This window comes from Sinohyriopsis cumingii, chromosome 12 (genome assembly GCF_028554795.1).
Source record: "Sinohyriopsis cumingii isolate HCF-2022 chromosome 12, ASM2855479v2, whole genome shotgun sequence".
Lineage (NCBI taxonomy): Eukaryota > Metazoa > Mollusca > Bivalvia > Unionida > Unionidae > Sinohyriopsis > Sinohyriopsis cumingii.
Window position 1 is genome coordinate 86,864,525 of NC_142972.1, and position 21,694 is coordinate 86,886,218.

General features: G+C 34.6%; 1 protein-coding gene across 2 annotated transcripts in view; it reads right to left on the reverse strand.

Annotated features, from left to right (window-relative positions):
- LOC149786903 (uncharacterized) overlaps positions 1-21,694 on the reverse strand; it is a 127,998-nt gene that overhangs the window by 65,501 nt on the left and 40,803 nt on the right. For both annotated transcript variants that reach the window (XM_089977428.1, XM_089977430.1), the window contains exon 10: positions 3,375-3,488. In XM_089977428.1, the coding sequence (XP_089833554.1) occupies positions 3,375-3,488 (114 nt within the window). The remainder of the gene's footprint in view (positions 1-3,374; positions 3,489-21,694) is intronic.

Sequence of the window (21,694 nt, forward strand, 5' to 3'; positions counted from 1 at the left end):
ACCCTACCTGTAAGAATCATTTTAATGTGGAGAAAATTTTGTTTTTAACAAGCAATCTCTTGTCATTATGAGCAAAAATATGTGACAAGAACAAGAAGATCTAAAATGTTGTGACTTTGCATCTGGTCAGTGCAAGGTTCAAGCCAAGTCATCCACGTTTTCAAGACTGTGCCGCTTTACTGTTATATTCTCAGACCAACATCAAGACACCAGCAGATAATCCTCTAAGCATGTATTTACTTTTAACATCTAACTTACATTACAAAGACGCATCTGAAGTGTATCTGCAGATTTATATTTATCAAATCCACAATGTCAAGAAACCAGTTGATTAATCATAATTTAATTTGGGTAATTCCATTTTTTGCTGTTAGTTAGAAATATTCCATTTGAAAAGTACATATTAGGGTCATTCCATACCAAATCATCCAAAATCCAAATCTTCCTAGTAACCATCTCCTATATTCATGACACTGTTTACATGTGCACACCTATGTAAATGATGGCCACATTCAACACTTCAGTACACAATTCCAATTACACATGAAGATTTTACTAATTCAAATACGGAGTGGTAGCATTGCATTTATACTGCATATTAATCGTCGTTTATGAGAGGGCTTCCAAATGCTTGAAATGGTTATTATTATACTAATATGAGACTGAAATTTACCTATTTGTGAACTGGGGTATCCGAATCTAATTTTGGATATTCAATATTTCGGATATTTGTGTAGATATACACCCTAAACATGTACTTTCTCTTTACTATCTTATTTTCTTCAGACTGAAAAAAGCAGTACTACCTGTTCTTCCATCTGAAACATCAAACATGGTTTAACTTGAAAGCTAAACATTCAGTTAGCAAGCCATCACATTATCATATCATGTATGTGTGAAACATGTGACTGCTCTTGGCACTGACATAATGGAAGTGACAGACCTTAACACTATATCATAAAAAAAGGATTTAAAGATGAGTGAAACTGCAGGATTGTATATCCTATAACCATGTGGTACATATATATATATACTACATGTACCTAAAAGGTGCAAAGTGTTATTAGACCATAAAACTTGGGAAACATAATCGCAGAGATATACACACATCAGACCTTGATACTAAACCATGAAAACAAGGAATGAAAGATGATTGAAACTGCAGGATGTTATGTCACATAAGCACACTACATAAACAATACCAAGTTTACAGAGTATAAAACTTGCCAAAATGTTGGCACATGTGAAATATGTGGCCTCGATCCACATCACAACACTTTCAATAAACATATTCACAGTATGGGAGCTGTAGTTTTGAATGAACAAATAAAGTCTGCAGTACTCCTCATACTGTCCTTTCTTCGTTGAAGTAACACACTTGCAAGAGCTTTACATGGTCATCAGTGAACATAAATGGTGCCGAATTTATGGAAAATAAAACTTGTGCAATGTAAAGGATTAGGAAATTATTATGACCAGTCTCTATTAAATCTTATTCCACCTGTGAAATGCGTGGGCTTGACAAGGACATCAGCAAAATGAAACCTGTAGCCTGGCTATAGTCAAAATATCCTTTCTGACATATGTTTTAAGACAACTACCCAAAATGTAGGTACATGAAAAATGCATGACCTCACTGCATGACTCAAAACTTATTTAGCCTATGAATTTTCAATAATTCTTTAAGCTGCATTGGGCTAAAGTAAAACGTTTATTTAATGAAGTTTGCAATACTTGTCTTAATGTACATGATGGTTATTCTTACCACTAGTAATTACCAATAATCATAAAGATGATAAAACCTGGCTGCTCAAAACACAGTACATGTATTGTTCAGCTCGAGTCACCAGAACATCTGGTCAAAATAAAGAAAAACTGGTATCTTGGCCTTAACAGTTTCTCTCTCAGAGATTAAAAACTACAACCGAAAGGGTACCAGTCTAAAACTAGTCAATCCATTAACAATCTAAATTCCCTTGCAAATACAGGTTATTTCATGTTGTAACTTTAAATTTACATAACGAGTTCATAATAAGTATTTCCAAAAGGTGCAAATATGACATAATCTCAGTTTAGAAGGAAAATACAGGTCATTTCATGTTGTAACTTTATATTTCCAAAAAAATTAATTCATAATAAGTATTTCCAAAAGGAATACATATAAGATAATCTCAGTTTAGAAGGAAAAGTGATGGAAAAGTGAAATGAATTCGACTTAACAAAACAAGGGAAAGGCTTTATTGGTCACTGCTAAAAAACTAATCTCAGAAAGATTCTTAAAAACTTATCATTCCAAGGCAGTGGGAAATAGAATGAATGTACAAAGGTAACTCCAACCAGATGTTTGAACCCAGATATTATTGTTACAGTTTTGCAATATGTCTGATGATCATTTTCATCATTATTTTAAATAACATTGATATTAGTTTTATCATGCCAATTCCACAGGATACCTGTGATTTTTAAATAAAATGTTACACTTTCAAAATATAGTTATATCATGTGATCCCCTTCTGGAAAGTCCACATCTTCAATAAGGTCAGTTTCCTGCTGCAGAAAAGGTGGCCTTATATGAGGGGTCCACTGTTATAGTAGATGGCTAAAACGAAAAGTGAAACTTGTGTGCAGCTATATGTAAAACTTTGCATACAAAAACACTGACCAAATCTAGTTTCAGTGGAGGAAGTCTTCAACAGTTATCAACTGGAAGCAAACGTTATGATCTACTGAACAGACGAGAGATCCACATAATTATTTAAGCGTCAATGAACAGGGGCAACACTTCATGATCCATCCATAAATCATGACCACGATACACAATACAAGTGAAAGGACACTTACCATTTAGGCCTGTGGCTAATACTAGAATGGGTTTCATAGAGACAGACATATGTATGTATTTTACTCATGTACAGACCTAGGCAGCACTTCAGGACCAATTCATATAACATGTCCAATATAAAAAAGTAAAAGTGAATGGAGATTTACCATTTGTGCCTTTGGATCATACTGGTATAGGCTACTTAGAGAAAAATAGATGTATACATGCTTTACGCATGTATGGACATGGGCAGTATTTCTGAAACATCCATAGAATATGTCCAAAATAGAAACTAAAAGTGAACAGAGTCTTACCATTTGGGCCTGTGGATCATACTGTAATGGGTTTCTTACACGAGAGTTGCCATCACCAGAAAAAATGGTCACGACGTTGTCACCTCCATAATTACCAAACACACTCATCTGGTTCTAAAACTACAAATGATCTGGAGAAATGATGAGCACTTTATGCCCATAAATACAGCCACTGAACTATGATTATACCCTACAGCCAATCATAAATATAGTGTTACTAAAAGTGAACAGAGTCTTACCAGTTGGGCCTGTGAATCATACTGGAATGGGTTTCTTTGACCAGAGTTGTTATCTCCAGAAAAAAACATCATGACATAGTCACCTCTGTAACTACCAAACATATTCATCGGGCTCTAAAAATAAAAAAGAAACAAAAGAATGATGAGCACTTTGTTCACATAAATATAGCCACTTGACTCTCATTAAACTCCATATTCTATGATGAACATAGCGTTTATATAATTACTGGTCAGGTTGCAAGTCATTTCAAGATGACCATAATAGGAATATATATACATGTATATATATATATATATATATATATACATGTATATATATATATATATATAGACACACACACATGAATCCATCCATGTGTCAGATAATACATATAAAAATTATCTTTATGGATACTCTTCAGGTAAATACTGCATCTAAACACATGTAAACTGAAGAATATCTTTATGCAGTATTCACCTGAAGAGTATTCATAAAGATGATGAGAAAACGCTCAAAGGAATAAAGCATGGATATTTTCATATCTTCTGTTACATTAACTTAATACACTAATATATATATATAAATGAAACACAAAGATTTATCAAATTTACATGTGTTTAGATCATTACCATAATATACACCAATTTCCACGGTGATCCAGTAAAACTATAAATATATTATTGACACAATATGCAGTATACCTCACAGTGAACTGTTTGACATCAACGGTTGCAATACTCCTCTAGACATAAGTCAATAACATGTTTTGCGACAGTGCCCAAAAGTGACCAAGAAATTATGCCAAAGCAATGCAGATTATACAATACAGTTTGAAACTGTTATAGCACGCCCTGTTATAACACACATTTGGATAGTACATGGTGATGGTGCTGCTCCTGAAATTTCATATGCATGTATTTATCTAGTATGCAGTTCTTTTTCCTTCTTAAAGGTGCAAAAATAATGTGCATAAAGTTTACTATATTTTTTGGCGAAGGGATCATGCATGGATTCTAAAATAAGATGTTCATGTGACTCCTGAAGTTTCATGCACATGTATTTTCTCGTATCTGAAAAAAATATGTTTTCTACTTCTTAAAAGCATGAAAAATAACGTGCAGAAAGTTTATTCAGGGATTGCACTGAGCTTCACCAAAGTCACAAACTGCGATTTTTGTTTTCTTAATGGTGAACAAATATACCATCTGGCAATTTGTTTTTGGTGACAATAGTGTTGGCTATCTAATCTTGTATATACAATCTTGGGTTTGCAGTGGAGAAATTCAAAGGTACTATGAAAGGAAACTGCAAACTTGGATATAAAATGCACTGGAATTTATATATTGTTACAAAAACAAATCCTTGATTCATATTGCAAAACCATCTGAACAGTGCATTGTAATACTAATAATCTGCTTATACTGACATCTGTCCTAAGTACTGTATACTGTGAATACTCTCAAATATTCATTATACCAGACTAGATACAATCGACTACCCTTTGAAGGCAGGAACAAAAATGACTACAATCAACAAAACAATAGCTGTTTATTTTATATTTTAAACTTTCCTGAACTTTGAAAGAAGACTGATTACCTCTGAAGCACAGATCATTCTGTGTAAATACCAAACAAATGAGAAACATAATTCAGACTCAATCAATGTTGTACAGTTATTTGAATTTGCTGCTAGAATAAGAAATGGGCATTTGTTTGGTCCTCCAAAGTTGTTCCTTAGCAGTGGCTGCAAGTAAGCCAAATACAATCATCAATAAAGCTAAAACATTTCATAAAATGAAGTCAGCACCATACATAAATAAATGGAATCTGCTGGATTGCTGCATTTTCCAATGTGGCTTGAAGATGTTTATTCCGCCATGAAAGCTTCCTTTTTGCAGGAGAATGTTTATGCCTACCAATAGCGGCATAACACATATTAAATTTCTTAACTTTTGAAACCTTTGATATATGGCCATTAAGTTAGTTGTTAATTTGTTCACTTGTTTTCATTTGCCTATGAGTGGCCTCATCCCCTGTGTGGCCTTCGCAAGATGATAGCCGTCTCCAGGTGACTAAAATTTAGGCCAGTTTAAGTACATGTATATACAGCATGTACACAACTATAGTCACATGCTACTGGCGAAAATGTTGAAGTTATTTGTTCAGTGACACGTATTTGCTGACAGTGGGATATAATCAAATGAAATGACGACTATCACTTTTTATATATGCATTATTTGTGCTTTCTATTGGGATATGACTGATGCATGAATACTTTATAACATGTGATTTGAAATTATTCATTTTTCATATAAAGGTACAGTACTTAATGCATTATGGATTGTACTACACAAATGAAAGTTGTCAATATAAGAGTGTATTTCAGACTAGTATGGTCTTCATTTAATCAAAAACATGTTTCCGCCAGCTTTAATGATGACCCCTTCTGGCCAACGTGTTTGGTACATGCATCATTTCGTGCAGTAACTGACTTGGTTATCAAACAGTTTGGTATATAACACTGTCAGGATCAATGGACCCCAACTATTCTGCTATAGTTGTGTCACATTGTATATACCAATCATAACAGTCATGCCGAAAAGACATGATTAATTCACAAGATACCCTGACGAGATTATAACTAGGTTAAATTGAATTTTGCAATATTATGATATAGCTTTATACAATGCTGTGCAAATGTACAGAATTGTGGCTGCGAAAATATGCTAAATGCAAACCAAATGTGCCGAGACAAGATGATTTGATGTGTACGATACTAAAGCATGACTGAAAATCAATGCTAAAAGTGCTGACAAATGATGGATTGATATGCATCATGAATACAATGGGAGGAATTGCTTTGTTATTCGGCAAAACCAAAAAAAGAAAACTGCATTTGCATGGAGTCATGTACAATTTCTGTACCCAGAAGCACACCAAACTTGTACTTTTTGGAATGAAATTTATCATGTAACAGTCCCCAAAATGTCATTAAAATTATCATCCTAAAAAAGCACTTTAACACATATCACATGATGTGTTAATTTATTTCATCCTGAATTGTTGTTGCTACTTGTGTTGTTATTATTATTATTATATTAACATATTATTCATATATGGATTACCTTTAAATTAGAAATCTGCAAGAGGATAGTTACTTGTAAAGTTTGAAAAATCCTATGTCACTTATTCAATGGAACCCAAAATGTTGAAAGTAACTAAAGGTAGTACTGCATATCAGATAAGTCTGGGTCATCTATATGAGTATGTTCTATGGCAAGGTCCTATGTTCCAATTAAAATCGAAACAATATAACCTACTTATGCTGTGCTATAAAACAACCAAACCAGAGAGAATTTTCAAGAGTCAACTCGTTGATACACTCTTTCCAGTATTACTTTTCTTCTTTTTTGTTCAGCATCGCCTTAGCAAAAGACATAAAATGCAGTACTATTTTCAAAGGAAATTGATGTCGTCATTAATTATATACACAATGTCGCAATCCTACTATTAACAGAAAATAATTAATTACTATAAATATTGAGGACATAAAGAAATAGTTCTAACTTTTACTGGGACATTTATTTCTTTCACATCTTTTAAGCATCCTTTAATTTTTTTGCACAGTCTAATTCATTTAAGGGCATGATCTTTGTGTTCATGTTTATTACATGTGCATAAAAGACAGCAGAAGCCAGTCAGTAATATTAGGTGTACCTTCAGAAAGAGAAATGAAAATGCTAAGCAATCAGCTGCAAAGATGATTTATGTCTAGAAAGATAACAGTGTGAATTGTATTTATATAACTGAATGTGCAAATGCTGTCCAAGTAGTGAATTTTTTAGGAAAAATAATCTTTTGAGAGCTTATCCTAGTTGTAACTGAACAAAACAAAAAGAGACACTGTTTTATTGATGGAATTTTAGTCCTTGAAGAGTCTTAAGTTTGGAACAAGCATTAATGAAATTAGCACCTGACTCTTTGGTGTGGAATTGAAAACATGTGTTCAAACACGTGGGTCCAGAAAATGCCACAGCTTATATGATTTCCTCTACACAAAAACTGTCATCCAGGTTTCATCTATACTGATAAATATAGGTTTGATCATGAGCACTCAGATATTAAAAGTTATCGAATATAGGTTTAATCACGAGCACTCAGAAATTAAAAGTTATTGAATATAGGTTTGATCACAAGCACTCGAAAATTAAAATACTGAATTACTAATATCAAGGTATTAGCATGGGTTTACTATGGGAAGTGAATTAGTACCGTGAGAACTAAAATTTCACAGTGCTCCATGGGAAACTGTTGGACTAGAATATGAACACAGTAGTGAAACTGGGCAAGACAATGTGATCTCCATAATTACCAAACATATACATCTGGTTCTAAACAAGTAGTAGTTGAATAGTGAGCAGTTTGTTATATATAAATATACACTACGTCACCAGATCCCAATAAAAAAGCAAAGATGGAGACCAGTCGATACTCATCCAAAATATAGGGTATGATTACAATGTTTCAAATCTATCCCCTACAAGTATGAAATGAGTGCCTTATCTTATTGTGAATTGATGTTGTTTGTATTTTTTATTATTATTAATATTGCTGTAAAATTTGGAACTTTGAAAGAGGATTTATGGGCATGTTAAGTTTGAGAAATCCTATGTATGTTGAGTAATCATGCCATATACACTGACATGAACAGATTCAGTTCTGTAGACCAGATGAGTCATGGCCAGCTACCATTATGAGTCTCTGGGCAAGGCACTTTCAGGTCTCGGAAAAAAAACACCTGTCTTCTTGTCCTGACCAGGTACAACTTTTCTTTTTCTCCTGTCTAGGTTAACTTGTCTTCTTGTCCTGACTGGGTATGCCTTGTCTTCTTGAGTGTCTTCTTGTCCTGACCAGGTACAACTTGCTTTTCTTGTCCTGACCAGGTACAACTTGTCTTTTTGTCCTGACCAGGTACAACTTGTCTTCTTGTCCTGACCAGTACAACTTGTCTTTTTGTGGAGTTTTAGTATTAAGCTTGCATTGGATGCTTGTGGTACTTTAGTAAGAGTGTTATATAGTGTAATGGATACAAGTCCTGTGTTGAGTAAATTGATTGTAGTGATGAGAATACGTTGCACCTTACTCCTCCCAATAACAGTTGTTTTGAAAAAAACATTCATGACCTATTTCAGTCAAATTACATTGGGGCTAAATATCCTACATGTATTGTTTTACTGTAAAACTATAAACCAACCAAACCTAAACAAGTTATTAAAAAAGTTCTAATGACTATAATGGCATTTCCCTGTATCAATGTTATTTCCACATCTATTAGCAAACGATAAAAAGCTTCAGTACAATATTTGCAAAACACACCACCTATCTAAGATGCCCTGAATGAGGCACTGGTATCTCAATTTAGATATAGCTTCTTGGATAAATGACAATAAACATCATGCCATTTACAATGAAGAAAACAGACAATACCAAGCTGTCAGAATCTGATGAATGATAATAATTAGCATACCAATCTGAATATTAAAAAAACTGACATTACCAAACCATCAACTATCATGACATTTCTTGTTTGGAATGATAATCCATTTAATAATTTAAGGCAGCATTACAACCTGGTCATTAATCACATTATCATGTCAGAATGAAAAAAGTGTGACTGACTTTGGCACTGACTGCATGTTATAGTGACTGACCTTGACATTATATCATGAAATAGAGAATTGAAAGATGATTGAAACTGCAGAATTTTATGTAATAGAAACATGAGGTTCATACTAACACAGAGCACCAAACTTGCAAAATGTAAAGAATTAGGAAATGAATATAAATCCTTTCGTGACATTTGGTTTCAAAGAAAAAATATCAAAAATGTAGCCATACGAGAAATGTAAGACCTCTCTGCACATATCATCACTTATTTGGCCTATGTAGTTTCAATAATACTCTGTTCAGCATGGGAGTAAAAGAAATAAGTTGTTAATGAAATTTACAGTACTGTTTTTACTGTACTTATTTTTACCACTGATAGTCAGGACAGCAATAGCTTACTGCTAAGAACTGTAAACCCAGATTTTACTGTCAGCGTGGTTCTACATCAAGTCTACTCCTCAGTGTCATAATTACTTCACATGACATTGATGCAAGTTTGATCATATTGATTCCATAAGCCAAAACACAAATGTCGCTATTCTAATGTACTGGTATTAACATATGGGATGGCAGATCTTTTTGACATTATATATATATATATATATATATATATATATATATATATATATATATATATATATATATATAATGTGATGTTTTTTGTGGCTTTGTTTTACTATGGGGGGAAAAGGTTATAGGGTCAGCATCGAGAAACAGTGATGGCCAACTGAAAATGCACAAATTTTTGGGGGGTGGGGTGGCTAATGATGTTTGTCATTTCTAAATAACACTATTTAATTTTTTTAAAGCTAAACTATTCACACGTTATATGGCAATGATTAAATAAACCCCTCTCTGGGAAGACCATATCTTTCATGAGGCTGCTTTCCTGCCGCACACAGGGACTTGTGTGAGGGGTCCATTATTGGTCACAAAAGCAAAAAGAAACTTATGCACATCTATATTGCCAACGTTGTATAACAATAATAATAATAATAATGAGGACTTTGTATAGCGCCTAATCTTTAGAAGCTCTAAGTGCTTTACAACATTAGACAACACATATAAGATAAAAACATATATAATGATATGATTACAAAAACAAACACCATGAAATTAGGAAACATAAAAAAAAATGCTGAGAATATTTAAGGTAGGAAACATTATTAGGTCTTTAAGTTTGTTCTTGCAGTCGAAATAAGTGAGTTTTGAGAGCACTCTTGAATGGGATCACTGTGTCTTTGTGTCTAAGTTCAGTAGGCAATTCATTCCACCTTGATGGGCCCTGGTATGCAAAAGAACGCTGTCCATATGACTTTGTTTTCATAGTGGGAATAATGAATATACGATTGTCAGAAGAGGAGCGTAAGTATCTTGCTGGTGTCTACACATGGGTGAGGTCAGATAGGTATGTTGGAATAGAGTCTGACAGTGAAATGTAGCACAGAGAACAAATTTTGTGTTTGATTCTGGATTGAATGGATAGCCAGTGATGGGTACAGAGCAGCGGGGAGGCGTGCTCTGATCGTGATATTCTAAGTATGATCCAAGCAGCTGTGTTTTGAACTTTTTGAAGTTTCTGGAGCAGATATTGAGATGAACCAGACAGAACTGAGTTACAATAGTCCAGTCTTGAAAGTACTAATGAACACACAAGGGTTTTAGTGGCATCAACTGAAAGATATTTGCGAATGGAGCTGATGCATCTCAGCTCAAGATATGCAGCCTTGCATACGTTCATGACATGTTGGTGCAATGTGAGAGTACTGTCCAGAGTAACATCTGGATTTCATACTGATTGTATGAATTTAATGTTGGTGCTGCTGATATTTATTGTTTGAGGTAAAGGATGTGAATGAGAAAGTCTTTGTGTTGTGATCAGAATGGCCTCAGTTTTAACATCATTCATCTGCAGCTTGTTACATGTCATCCATGATTTCACATCTGAAATGCACCTCTCTACATCTTGGATGGTAGCATCAACTTCAGTTGGGTGGCTAGATTTGTGTATATATTTGTATACACAGTCACACATCAAATTTGGTTTCAACAGAGGTAGTAGGTGTTCATGTTTATGCATCTATGAACATGGGCATCAGTGCAAGATCTATCCATGAACTATGACCAATATAGAATAACACCAGATAAAAAATACAAGTGAAAAGACAATTGCCATTTGGGATTGTGAATCATACTGGAATGGGTTTCTTACACCAGAATTGCTGCCACCAGAAACATAGGGCTTGACATTGTCAACTTTATAATAACCAAATGTACCCATCTGTTTCTAAAAATAAAAAATAAGTTGAGAAATGATAAGCACTTTATTCTCAAAACAATACTCACCTCAATCTAGATTCCACCAAATACGCTATGAATACAAGTCAATAGTCAAAACAGTGCATAATTCTTCTGAACATTACAGGTTGACATTTATGCATAACTTCTTGTGATGAATATAATATGCACAAAGTTTAACAGCAGTCTTTTGAAAACTGTCATGCATAGTTATCACACATAAAAATATCATTTACTAGATCCATCTGGAAGTCACGCGGAGCAATTAAATCTTACATATATCATGGAAAGAATGAGATCCATCAATATACAGAATAGCAACAAGACTTTCACGAGAATTGTGATGCCAGCCATACTGGATGTATGACGGGTGATGTGTTCACACACGAGCAACAAGTTTATTACTTAAAGCTGCCACATACCAAATGTCAGATCACATCTTTTTAATTTAGGATGAACAAAACATAATGAGAAGTATTTTAATGAAACCTCTGTGATGATATAACTCCCTGTAACAGCCATATTAAATATCCGATTATCACCCGATATGTTCAGGACTAACTAGACCTCACAAGAAGTTTTGAAAATTTTATGTCAAATTGACTTTCAGTTCAAAAGGATTTTTAGGACGGCAGTTGTGCTGACTGTATTGGAATCAGATCAGCACTTTTTTTCATTTCAGACCAACTAGATATCACAGTAAGTCTTTTGGTGAAAACCCCATGTCAATATGACTTTAATTTTGGAAGGAATGGTAATACCAATATTTTCAAGATCAGTATTAAATGACATGTCATCACTATTTTCATTCATAACCAACTAGACATCACAAGTATTTCAGCGAAAATCTCATGATACAGCCATGAATTCAAGAGGAGCAGTGATAATATGATTCTCAACACAGATTCTCAACACAGCAAATGTGTAACATCCATACTGGACATCAGATCAGTATCGTTTTTGTTTAGGTCCCACGTCACTGCATAACAAGTTTTATAGGGAAAACTTCACATCAATGTGACTTTCTGTTTAATAATAATTGCAATAACAATATTCTGAAGACAGCTTCTGGCAGCCATATTGAACACCAGATGAGTGCCACTTTCATTTAGGAACAACTAGACATCATAAGAAGTCTTCTAATAAAAACCACCTGTTAATATGACGATCCATATATACATATAAGCAAGGGCGCTATTCGCATGGTTTTTCGAGACTGAGTCGCCAATGATGATGATATATAAGCATTAAAAATATGAACATAATCAAGGTAGGATAATACGTATCTTTAAGAAAGAAACTTGGTATCCACCCACAAATACACCTCAGAATATAAGACATTATTCTCCAAAAAGGCACTTAAATGGTGGTTTAGCTGTTGTGAAAGTTGTATCTTATCTTTCTTAACTTGTCCTTATAATTATTTTGTTGTTATGGTTATTGCTATTACTTATTATTGGAACCATGCAAGAAGAATAGATGATCAACAATGTTTGGAAAATGCTATCTTATGTAATCCAGCCATAAAAGCTGACAGGAGTTGTGGTGGCACTGTAGATTAGATCAGTCAAGGTGTCCTTGAGCAGGACCCTTTAATCCAATTGTCTTGGCACCAGTTAATACCCTTATCTTGTTGTGCTGTAGAAGAACAAACAAAAAATAACCAGACAATTAGTTTCTGGAGTCAAATTCTTAATGCAGTTATTACCAGTATTAATTTTCTTCAACTTTCTGTCTCTCCTAGGCATATGCATTACTGCTATGAGAGGAAACCAATTATATTCTTATTAGGACTTTTATGTCTTTATCTTCTTATATCCATCCTTTATATCGTTTGTGTGATTTAATTTATTGAAGGTGTATTACATGTACTGGTATGATGTTAGTTAGAGATTTCCTGTCACTTTTCAACATTACTTTGCAGCCATCAACTAACCAAATGTCAATAAAAACTATTAATTGAAATTATTTGCTAAAATAATGTCTTCCTAACGGGCTAATATAATGGATTGGTAAATTAGTTGTTGCATCAGGAATGGCAATACCTAGTTATCAACTGTAAAGACAATTCACATCTGGGATGTCAATGCCTAGTCATCAGCAGTAAAGACAACTCACACCTGGGATGACAATACCAAGTCATCAGCAGTAAAGACAATTCACATCTGGGATGTCAATACCTACTCAGCAGCTACAAAGACAATTCACATCTGGGATGACAATACCTCGACATCAACCACAAAGCCAATTCACATTTGGGATGACAATAATCAGTCATCAGCTACAAACACAATTCACATCTGGGATGTCAATAATTAGTCATCAGCAGTAAAGACAATTCACATCTGGGATGACAATACTGTAATAACCTGCATTTACGGAGTGAGGTATGCATGCGTGTATACGGTAAATACTATTCATACAAGCCGCCCAATTTGGTCTAGATTTTTTTTTTAAAATTATAAATCAGTGCATTAGCAGTGAATTACTCAAATGAGTTGACATTACTATTTTCTAGGATCCTTTGTTTTGTTTACTTGTCGATTAATAGTTAGCTGGTATAGTCTACATGTTTTTGTGATAGCGAAAATAGGGAGTATCATGCCGGCGGCTGGCATCCTTGATAATTCGGTTAATGACTATTTCTAGTTAACCACTTATGACTGTACAGTACATACTCAATGTGTTTATAGTCCCTGATGTTTCATTTGTATACGTCATCGCATTTAATTTTGTTTTTCCTCTTCTTCATTTCTTTGGTACATATACATGTTGACTACACTGTCATGCGGTCTACCTCGATGATATTGTAAGAGTACATAACACAGTTTCCGAACCATTGCTATGAGCGACAGACTAAGACGGTATGTGCCGCGAAATACAAAACTGATTTTTTCTTTTTCTCTTTTTACTAAGGGCAATTCAATCGTAATGTAGCAATGTGTAAAATATCCAGTTGGTAATTTCTATAACTAATCATTGTGAAAATTAACTAAATATACACATGCAATACTAGCTCATGCTGGTTTGAATATTCCAACAAAAATTGTGGGTTTTGTGGGTTTTGCTAGAACTATGGGTTTTGTGGGTTTTGTTGGATTTGTGGGCTTTGTTGGTTGTGGGTTTTGTCAGGAGTATATAAGGCTTTGTGGGCTGTTTGAGGGAATTCAGTCAGCTAGCAGCCATCAAACTAGGTACATCACAGTTATTGAGTTTTATTTTTTTCTTAATTTTTATTTTGTTTAGTTTATTACAGAGTTATGTAACTTTAGGCAATATTTTGGACAGTAAATTTTTGTTAAAGTTTATTTAAGTACAAATCAATTTTTATTGAAGTTATTTATTTCTTTAAATTATTTTTAATTTCTTTCTCTCTTCCAAATTATACACATTCTAGTCATTTCTAATTTATTTTACAAGCAAACTAGATATTGTTTTATCATTCGTTATTTGAAATTCAGTTATATGGTCAAGTGAGTGTTGTCCTCACATGCTAATACTTTTATTGATTTCTTTATTTATTTTCTTTATTTAATTAGTTTTATGAAGCTAAAGACATACAGAGAAGTTTCTCTACATTACAAATATATAGTTCCTTTCCTTAAATTATAAGTCCAACAAAGTTCTTTGGAAATAAAATGTCTAAGTCATTGTGAGTGTTTTCCTCACCGACATGACATTCTAAATTCAATTCAACAATACTTTATTATTCTAGCAATCTATAAAACATAAGTTATGTGTCTATTTTATAATTTACAAGTTGTCTAAGTCACTGTGCTTTCCTCACCGACTTGACATTCTAAATTCAGTTCAACAATACTTGATTATTCTAGCAATCTAAAAAATGTAAGTTATGTTTCTATTTTATAACGTATTAGTTGTCTAAGTCATTGTGAGTGTTTTCCTCACTGACTTGACAGCCAATTTACTTCCATCAATATCAGTTCACTTCAAATAAGTATTATGCTATAGTTGAAATGTAAAGTCAAGCAAGTGTTTTCCTTGCAGAGTTTTACATTTCACAATTACAATCAAGTCATACTTTCTCTCTTCTGTAGTAAACTTAGTTGCAACTAAATCCACAGATGGTAGCTCTAATATAATTTTCACTCATTAGAAAAATAATATAATGAACTAATAGTATAGTGCTAATGTGTACCCTGACTTTGCATGAAATTATCATATACCATACTGTACCTCCAAACAATGATAGTATTTTGGCTTAGTTCAAAAACAACAAGACTGTCATAGCTATGAACTGACTTTATTCAATGTTTCTTAATAAATGAAACATCTTGTGTTATGGTTGAAAATAAATCAAGTGTTCGAGTTTACTCCATTCTCCCCCTCCTTAGTCAGCTGATAAGAAGCATACTCATCCCTGGTGCCATACTCCAATGTAGTATTATCAGGACCTAGCTCGGCTGTTACCTAGTCATCAGCAGTAAAGACAATTCACATCTGGGATGACAATACCCAGCCATCAGCTACAAAGACAATTCACATCCGGGATGTCAATACCTTGTCATCAGCAATAAAGACAATTCACATCTGGGATGTAAATACCTACTCATCAGCTACAAAGACAATTCACATATGGGATGTCAATACTTAGTCATCAGCTCTAAAGACATTTCACATCTGGGATGTCAATACTTAGTCATCAGCAGTAAAGACAATTGACATCTGGGATGACAATACCAAGTCATCAGCTACAAAGACAATTCACATCTGGGATGTCAATACTTAGTCATCAGCAGTAAAGACAATTGACATCTGGGATGACAATACTTAGTCATCAGCTGAAAAGACAATTCACATCTGGGATGTCAATACCTAGTCATCAGCAGTAAAGATAATTCACATGTGGGATGTAAATACCTACTCATCAGCTACAAAGACGATTCAAATCTGGGATGACAATATCAAGACATCAGCCACAAAGACAATTCACATCTGGGATGTCAATGCCTATTCATCAGCATAAAAGACAATTCACATCTGGAATGACAATACCTAGTCATCAGCAGTAAAGACAATCCACATCTGTGATGACAATACCTAGTCATCAGCAGTAAAGACAATTCACATCTGGGACGACAATACCAAGTCATCAGCTACAAAGGCAAGTCACATCTGAGACGACAATACCAAGTCATCAGCAGTAAAGACAATTCACATCTGCGATGTCAATACCTAGTCAACAGCAGTAAAGACAATTCACATCTGGGATGACAATACCCAGTCATCAGCTACAAAGACAATTCATATCTGGGATGTCAATACATAGTCATCAGCTGTAAAGACAATTCACATCTGGGATGACAATACCAAGTCATCAACAGTAAAGACAATTCACATCTGGGATGACAATACCTAGTCATCAGCTACAAAGACAATTCACATCTGGGATGACAATAATCAGTCATCAGCTACAAAGACAATTCACATCTGGGATGTCAATACCTAGTCATCAGCAGTAAAGACAATTCACATCTGTGATGACAATACCTAGTCATCAGTTGTAAAGTCAAATCATAACAGGTATCATGCTGTTTACATCTCACAGTAAACAAAGACAATTTACATCTGGGATGACAATACCAAGCCATCAGTTACAAAGGCAAGTCACATCTGGGATGACAATACCAAGTCATCAGCAGTAAAGACAATTCACATCTGGGATGATAATACCTAGTCATCAGCTACAAAGACAATTCACATCTGGGATGATAATACCTAGCCATCAGCTACAAAGACAATTCACATCTGGGATGACAATACCAAGTCATCAGCAGTAAAGATTTTTCTTGTTGTTCTAGGGTTTAACGCCATTTTTCAGCACAAGATAGGCTATACATGGCGGCCAGTATAACTGGTGGAGGAAGAACCCTGGAAAACCCAGGGAAAAACCACTGACCCACGAGAAGCTACTGGCAGGCTTTCCCATGTACCCACGCTAGCCGAGCCTTGGACTTGAACCACGCAGACAGGGGTGAGATGGCAGTGATCCGAAACGGTAAGCGCTTCAGACCACTCGGCCACTCGGGGCCCCAGCAGTAAAGACAATTCACATCTGGGATGACAATACCTAGTCATCAGCAGTAAAGACAATTCACATCTGGGATGACAATACCCAGTCATCAGCTACAAAGACAATTCACATCTGGGATGTCAATACCTAGTCATCAGCAGTAAAGACAATTCACATACGGGATATCAGTATCTAGTCATCAGCAGTAAAGATAATTCACATCTGTGATGTTAATACCTAGTCATCAGCTACAAAGACAATTCATATCTGGGATGACAATACCTAGTAATCAGCAGTAGAGACAATTCACATCTCGGATGACAATATCAGGTCATCAGCAGTAAAGACAATCACATCTGGGATGACAATACCAAGTCATCAGCTACAAAGACAGTTCACATCTGGGATGTCAATACCTAGTCATCAGCTACAAAGGCAAGTCACATCTGGGATGACAATACCCAGTCATCAGCTACAAAGACAATTGATATCTGGGATATCAATAATTAGTCATCAGCTGTAAAGATAATTCACATCTGTGATGACAATACCAAGTCATTAGCAGTAATGACAGTTCACATCTGGGATGTCAATACCTAGTCATCAGCTACAAAGGCAAGTCACATCCGGGATGTCAATACCTAGTCATCAGCAGTAAAGACAATTCACATCTGGGATGTCAATACCTAGTTATCAGCAGTAAAAACAATTCACATCTGGGATGTCAATACCTAGTCATCAGCTACAAAGACAATTCATATCTGGGATGAAAGTACCTAGTAATCAGCAGTAAAGACAATTCACATCTGTGATGACAATACCTAGTCATCAGCTGTAAAGACAATTCACATCTGTGATGACAATATCAGGTCATCAGCAGTAAAGACAATTCACATCTGGGATGACAATACCTAGTCATCAGCTACAAAGACAATTCACATCTGGGATGACAATTCCCAGTCATCAGCTACAAAGACAATTCGTATCTGGGATGTCAATACCCAATAATCAGCTACAAAGACAATTCACATCTGGGATGACAATACCAGGTCATCAGCAGTAAAGATAATTCACATCTGGGATGACAATTCCCAGTCATCAGCTACAAAGACAATTCACATCTGGGATGACAATTCCCAGTCATCAGCTCCAAAGACAATTCACATCTGGGATGTCAATACCTAGTCATCAGCAGTAAAGATAATTCACATCTGGGATGACAATACCTAGTCATTAGCTAAAAAGACAATTTACATCTGGGATAACAATACCAAATAACTAGCTGCAAAGACAATATACATCTGGGATGCCAATTCCAAGTCATCAGCAGTACAGACAATTCAAATCTGAAACGATAATCCCTTGAATCAAATCTACTTGTGTCAAAATGTTGGAATGGAAGTACATATACTTTGTTCATATAAAATTAGGTCACTTCACAATGATCCCATTACAAAAACTCTTAAGATGAACAATAATATGCATTAGCTTTCACATCTATAAATGAATTCACTAAATTCTGCAAAATCCAGCTGTAAAAGAGAAAATGCAGTAAATTGAGAAATCATGAAAAAATGTTTTTCAGACAATGACCATGATTTATCCCTTTTTTTACAGTTACCAATAAAAACTGCAAGATAAGTATAAACACCGCTTAACAGTTCTGTGATTTCAATCCTATATAATCCTAAATGTCTGGTCACAAGAAGAACAGTATTGAATGCTCCAAATGAATTGCAATAGTCCGAATCTCTTAGTGTGCCATAATAATGTAATCCTGAAGTCTTGGTGTGGCACAATGATGTAATCCTGAAGTCTTGGTGTACCACAATGACCTAATCCTGAATGTCTTTGAATGAGTTCTCAATAATTCCAAAGTAGTAATTTAGTCCAAAAGGTCAACAACACTCTCTAATTCCAATAAACAATTTAAATAAATGATTCCTCTCAAATTATATCTAAACATGCAAATGATTCCACAGAATTATCTTATAACTAGACAGATGAATTTGTTTACAAAGCTTCTGCTCATGTAAAAACTGTCACCTGACCTATGACACAAATGAATGGCCCTGGAATTCCTTACTTCAAATAGAAAACTCCATTAAAGTTTCAACAAGTTTGCTTCCAGAACTGTCACAGCATGATGAAGACATACCTGATACAACATATGTCATGTTAGATCAAATTTGCTTAATCCCACTTCACAACATGGACATATTCAGAACAATGCTATATTGCAAGTTTTAGTATGCACAAAGTGTAATATCTCCATCTCCCGCTAAAAGCTCATGTAAAACTCACCTTGGGAATTCATACAGGTAATTGTCAAAGAGACAATTAGAAGATTAGGTAGTCAGATATAGACAACCAACATTTCACATATTAAGTAACAGGATGATCATAGCTATGGTAATGTCTCAAGTCCTTTGAAGACTGCTGTACAAGAGTCAATTTGGATAATTTACATAGGTAAATTTCACAAAATGGACCAACCCAATCACAAAATGGACCAACAATACTCGCTAAATGAAACTGTGTTGAATAATAAAAGTTATTACACACCACAGCCTTAACTGAGAATGTTTTTCAGCCATGAAATGGACCGATTGAAAGACATAAGGCACATACTCATGTTTACACAGTTAATTTGTGTTGATTGTGTTAACACCTGTATTGGAAAAAGGTACTTGTTACTGCTGTATTATCCGTGTGACCCTCACTGTTTTAAAATACACTCCTCTCCTCCCCACTCCCCCAAATAAAATTGCCAGTAAGGAGTTTGACAGTACTAACCATCCTCTAATGAGTGCCAAGATGCACTCAAATAACGTTTGTATCACCATAAATCCCGGCTACTGAACTAATGAGAACAGTCAGTAAAGACTGCATCTAATTATTCCTATAGTTTTCTTTCCAATGGATATTAAGGACAAACACTTGGTGTATATTTTTATTTAATGTCAGTGTTGTTGTGATTATGTGAATTTTTGCATGTTTATGTATGTTTGTAGTAAAATACATGATGATGCTAAATCTATGTTTTCTTTGTAAGTGTATTACATGCTTTAAGAAAACATACATTATTTGCCTGTATTCAAATTTGAATTTCTCCAACTATCTTCTATAGGCTTATATGAAAGACAAATTATTCTCAACTGGACATAGTCATTTATTTTTACATAACATGCACTAACCCATGTGACCCCGGAGTACACATTTTAAGTCTCAAAGAAAATGTGACCCCGGAGCACACATTTTAAGTCTCATAGAAAATACTGGGCTTCGTTTTATCCATGACTGAGTGTAGCCTTTATAGGTTATTGCCATCGCTGTTTATAGCTCAATGAGCATGCGCAAGATAGGTCTAGTACAGTATACCCGTACGAAGGGCACTATGAGTTACCAAATTGCAGTTCATCAATGGATTTAGGATCAATTCTCAATAAAGTATTTTCCCTTGATGATATTTTCAAGAAATATGCCTTTTACAAGGCCTCCCTCGGAAATATTTTTCTTCGCGCCATGAAATTTGCCAAATGTAAAAATTTGGAGTCACTTTTCAGCCATTTTATGCCATGATACAGGGACTTAAAGATAAGCATAATATTATATTGGACCTATTTTTAATCTATATAAATGTGACAATAAAACAGTTTTTACATGCTTTTATTACACTTCAAAGCACAAGAATAATTATCAATAAATATAACAATACCTTTATATTCACGTGAAGTTCAAGCATATGAAAAGCAAGAATGAATAAGAATGTTTCTTTATAAGTGAAAATACAAAACACTGCTTAGTCTTTATGAACAAAGCTGCCAACACTTCATCAATATCCAACTCATTTTTCCCCAGACCATTTCTTAAATTCCTTCCTGAAATCAACACTGGGCTCATCAATGGAAATTCTCATTAAATTTTTCAGAGTAGGTATACCCACAGAATTTTGTAAGTTTGTTTTGATCAGATTCTGGTGACTGAATCCCCTCTCATAGTCTGCAGTAGAAATAGGGGCAACAAGTAACCTGGTAGCTGCCTCAGATGCAGCTGGATATAAATCATTGTTTTTTGGAGCTAGATTAGCCATATACTTTGTGACTGATACAGACTTGTTGTATCAAGTAAATTTATAATTTTTCAATTATATAAGAGACTCGGACCCTTTACAGTCAACAAATGGCATCCTTGAAGTGGCATCCTGTGTTACTCAGTTAGGTTCAGGCCATAAAAACGTGTTATCTAAGTAAATAATCCCTAAAACACTATGCAATCACAAGTGTCTCACACTCACAGTTTGCAATAAACATAAATTAACAAGTGCAAATGACACTGAACC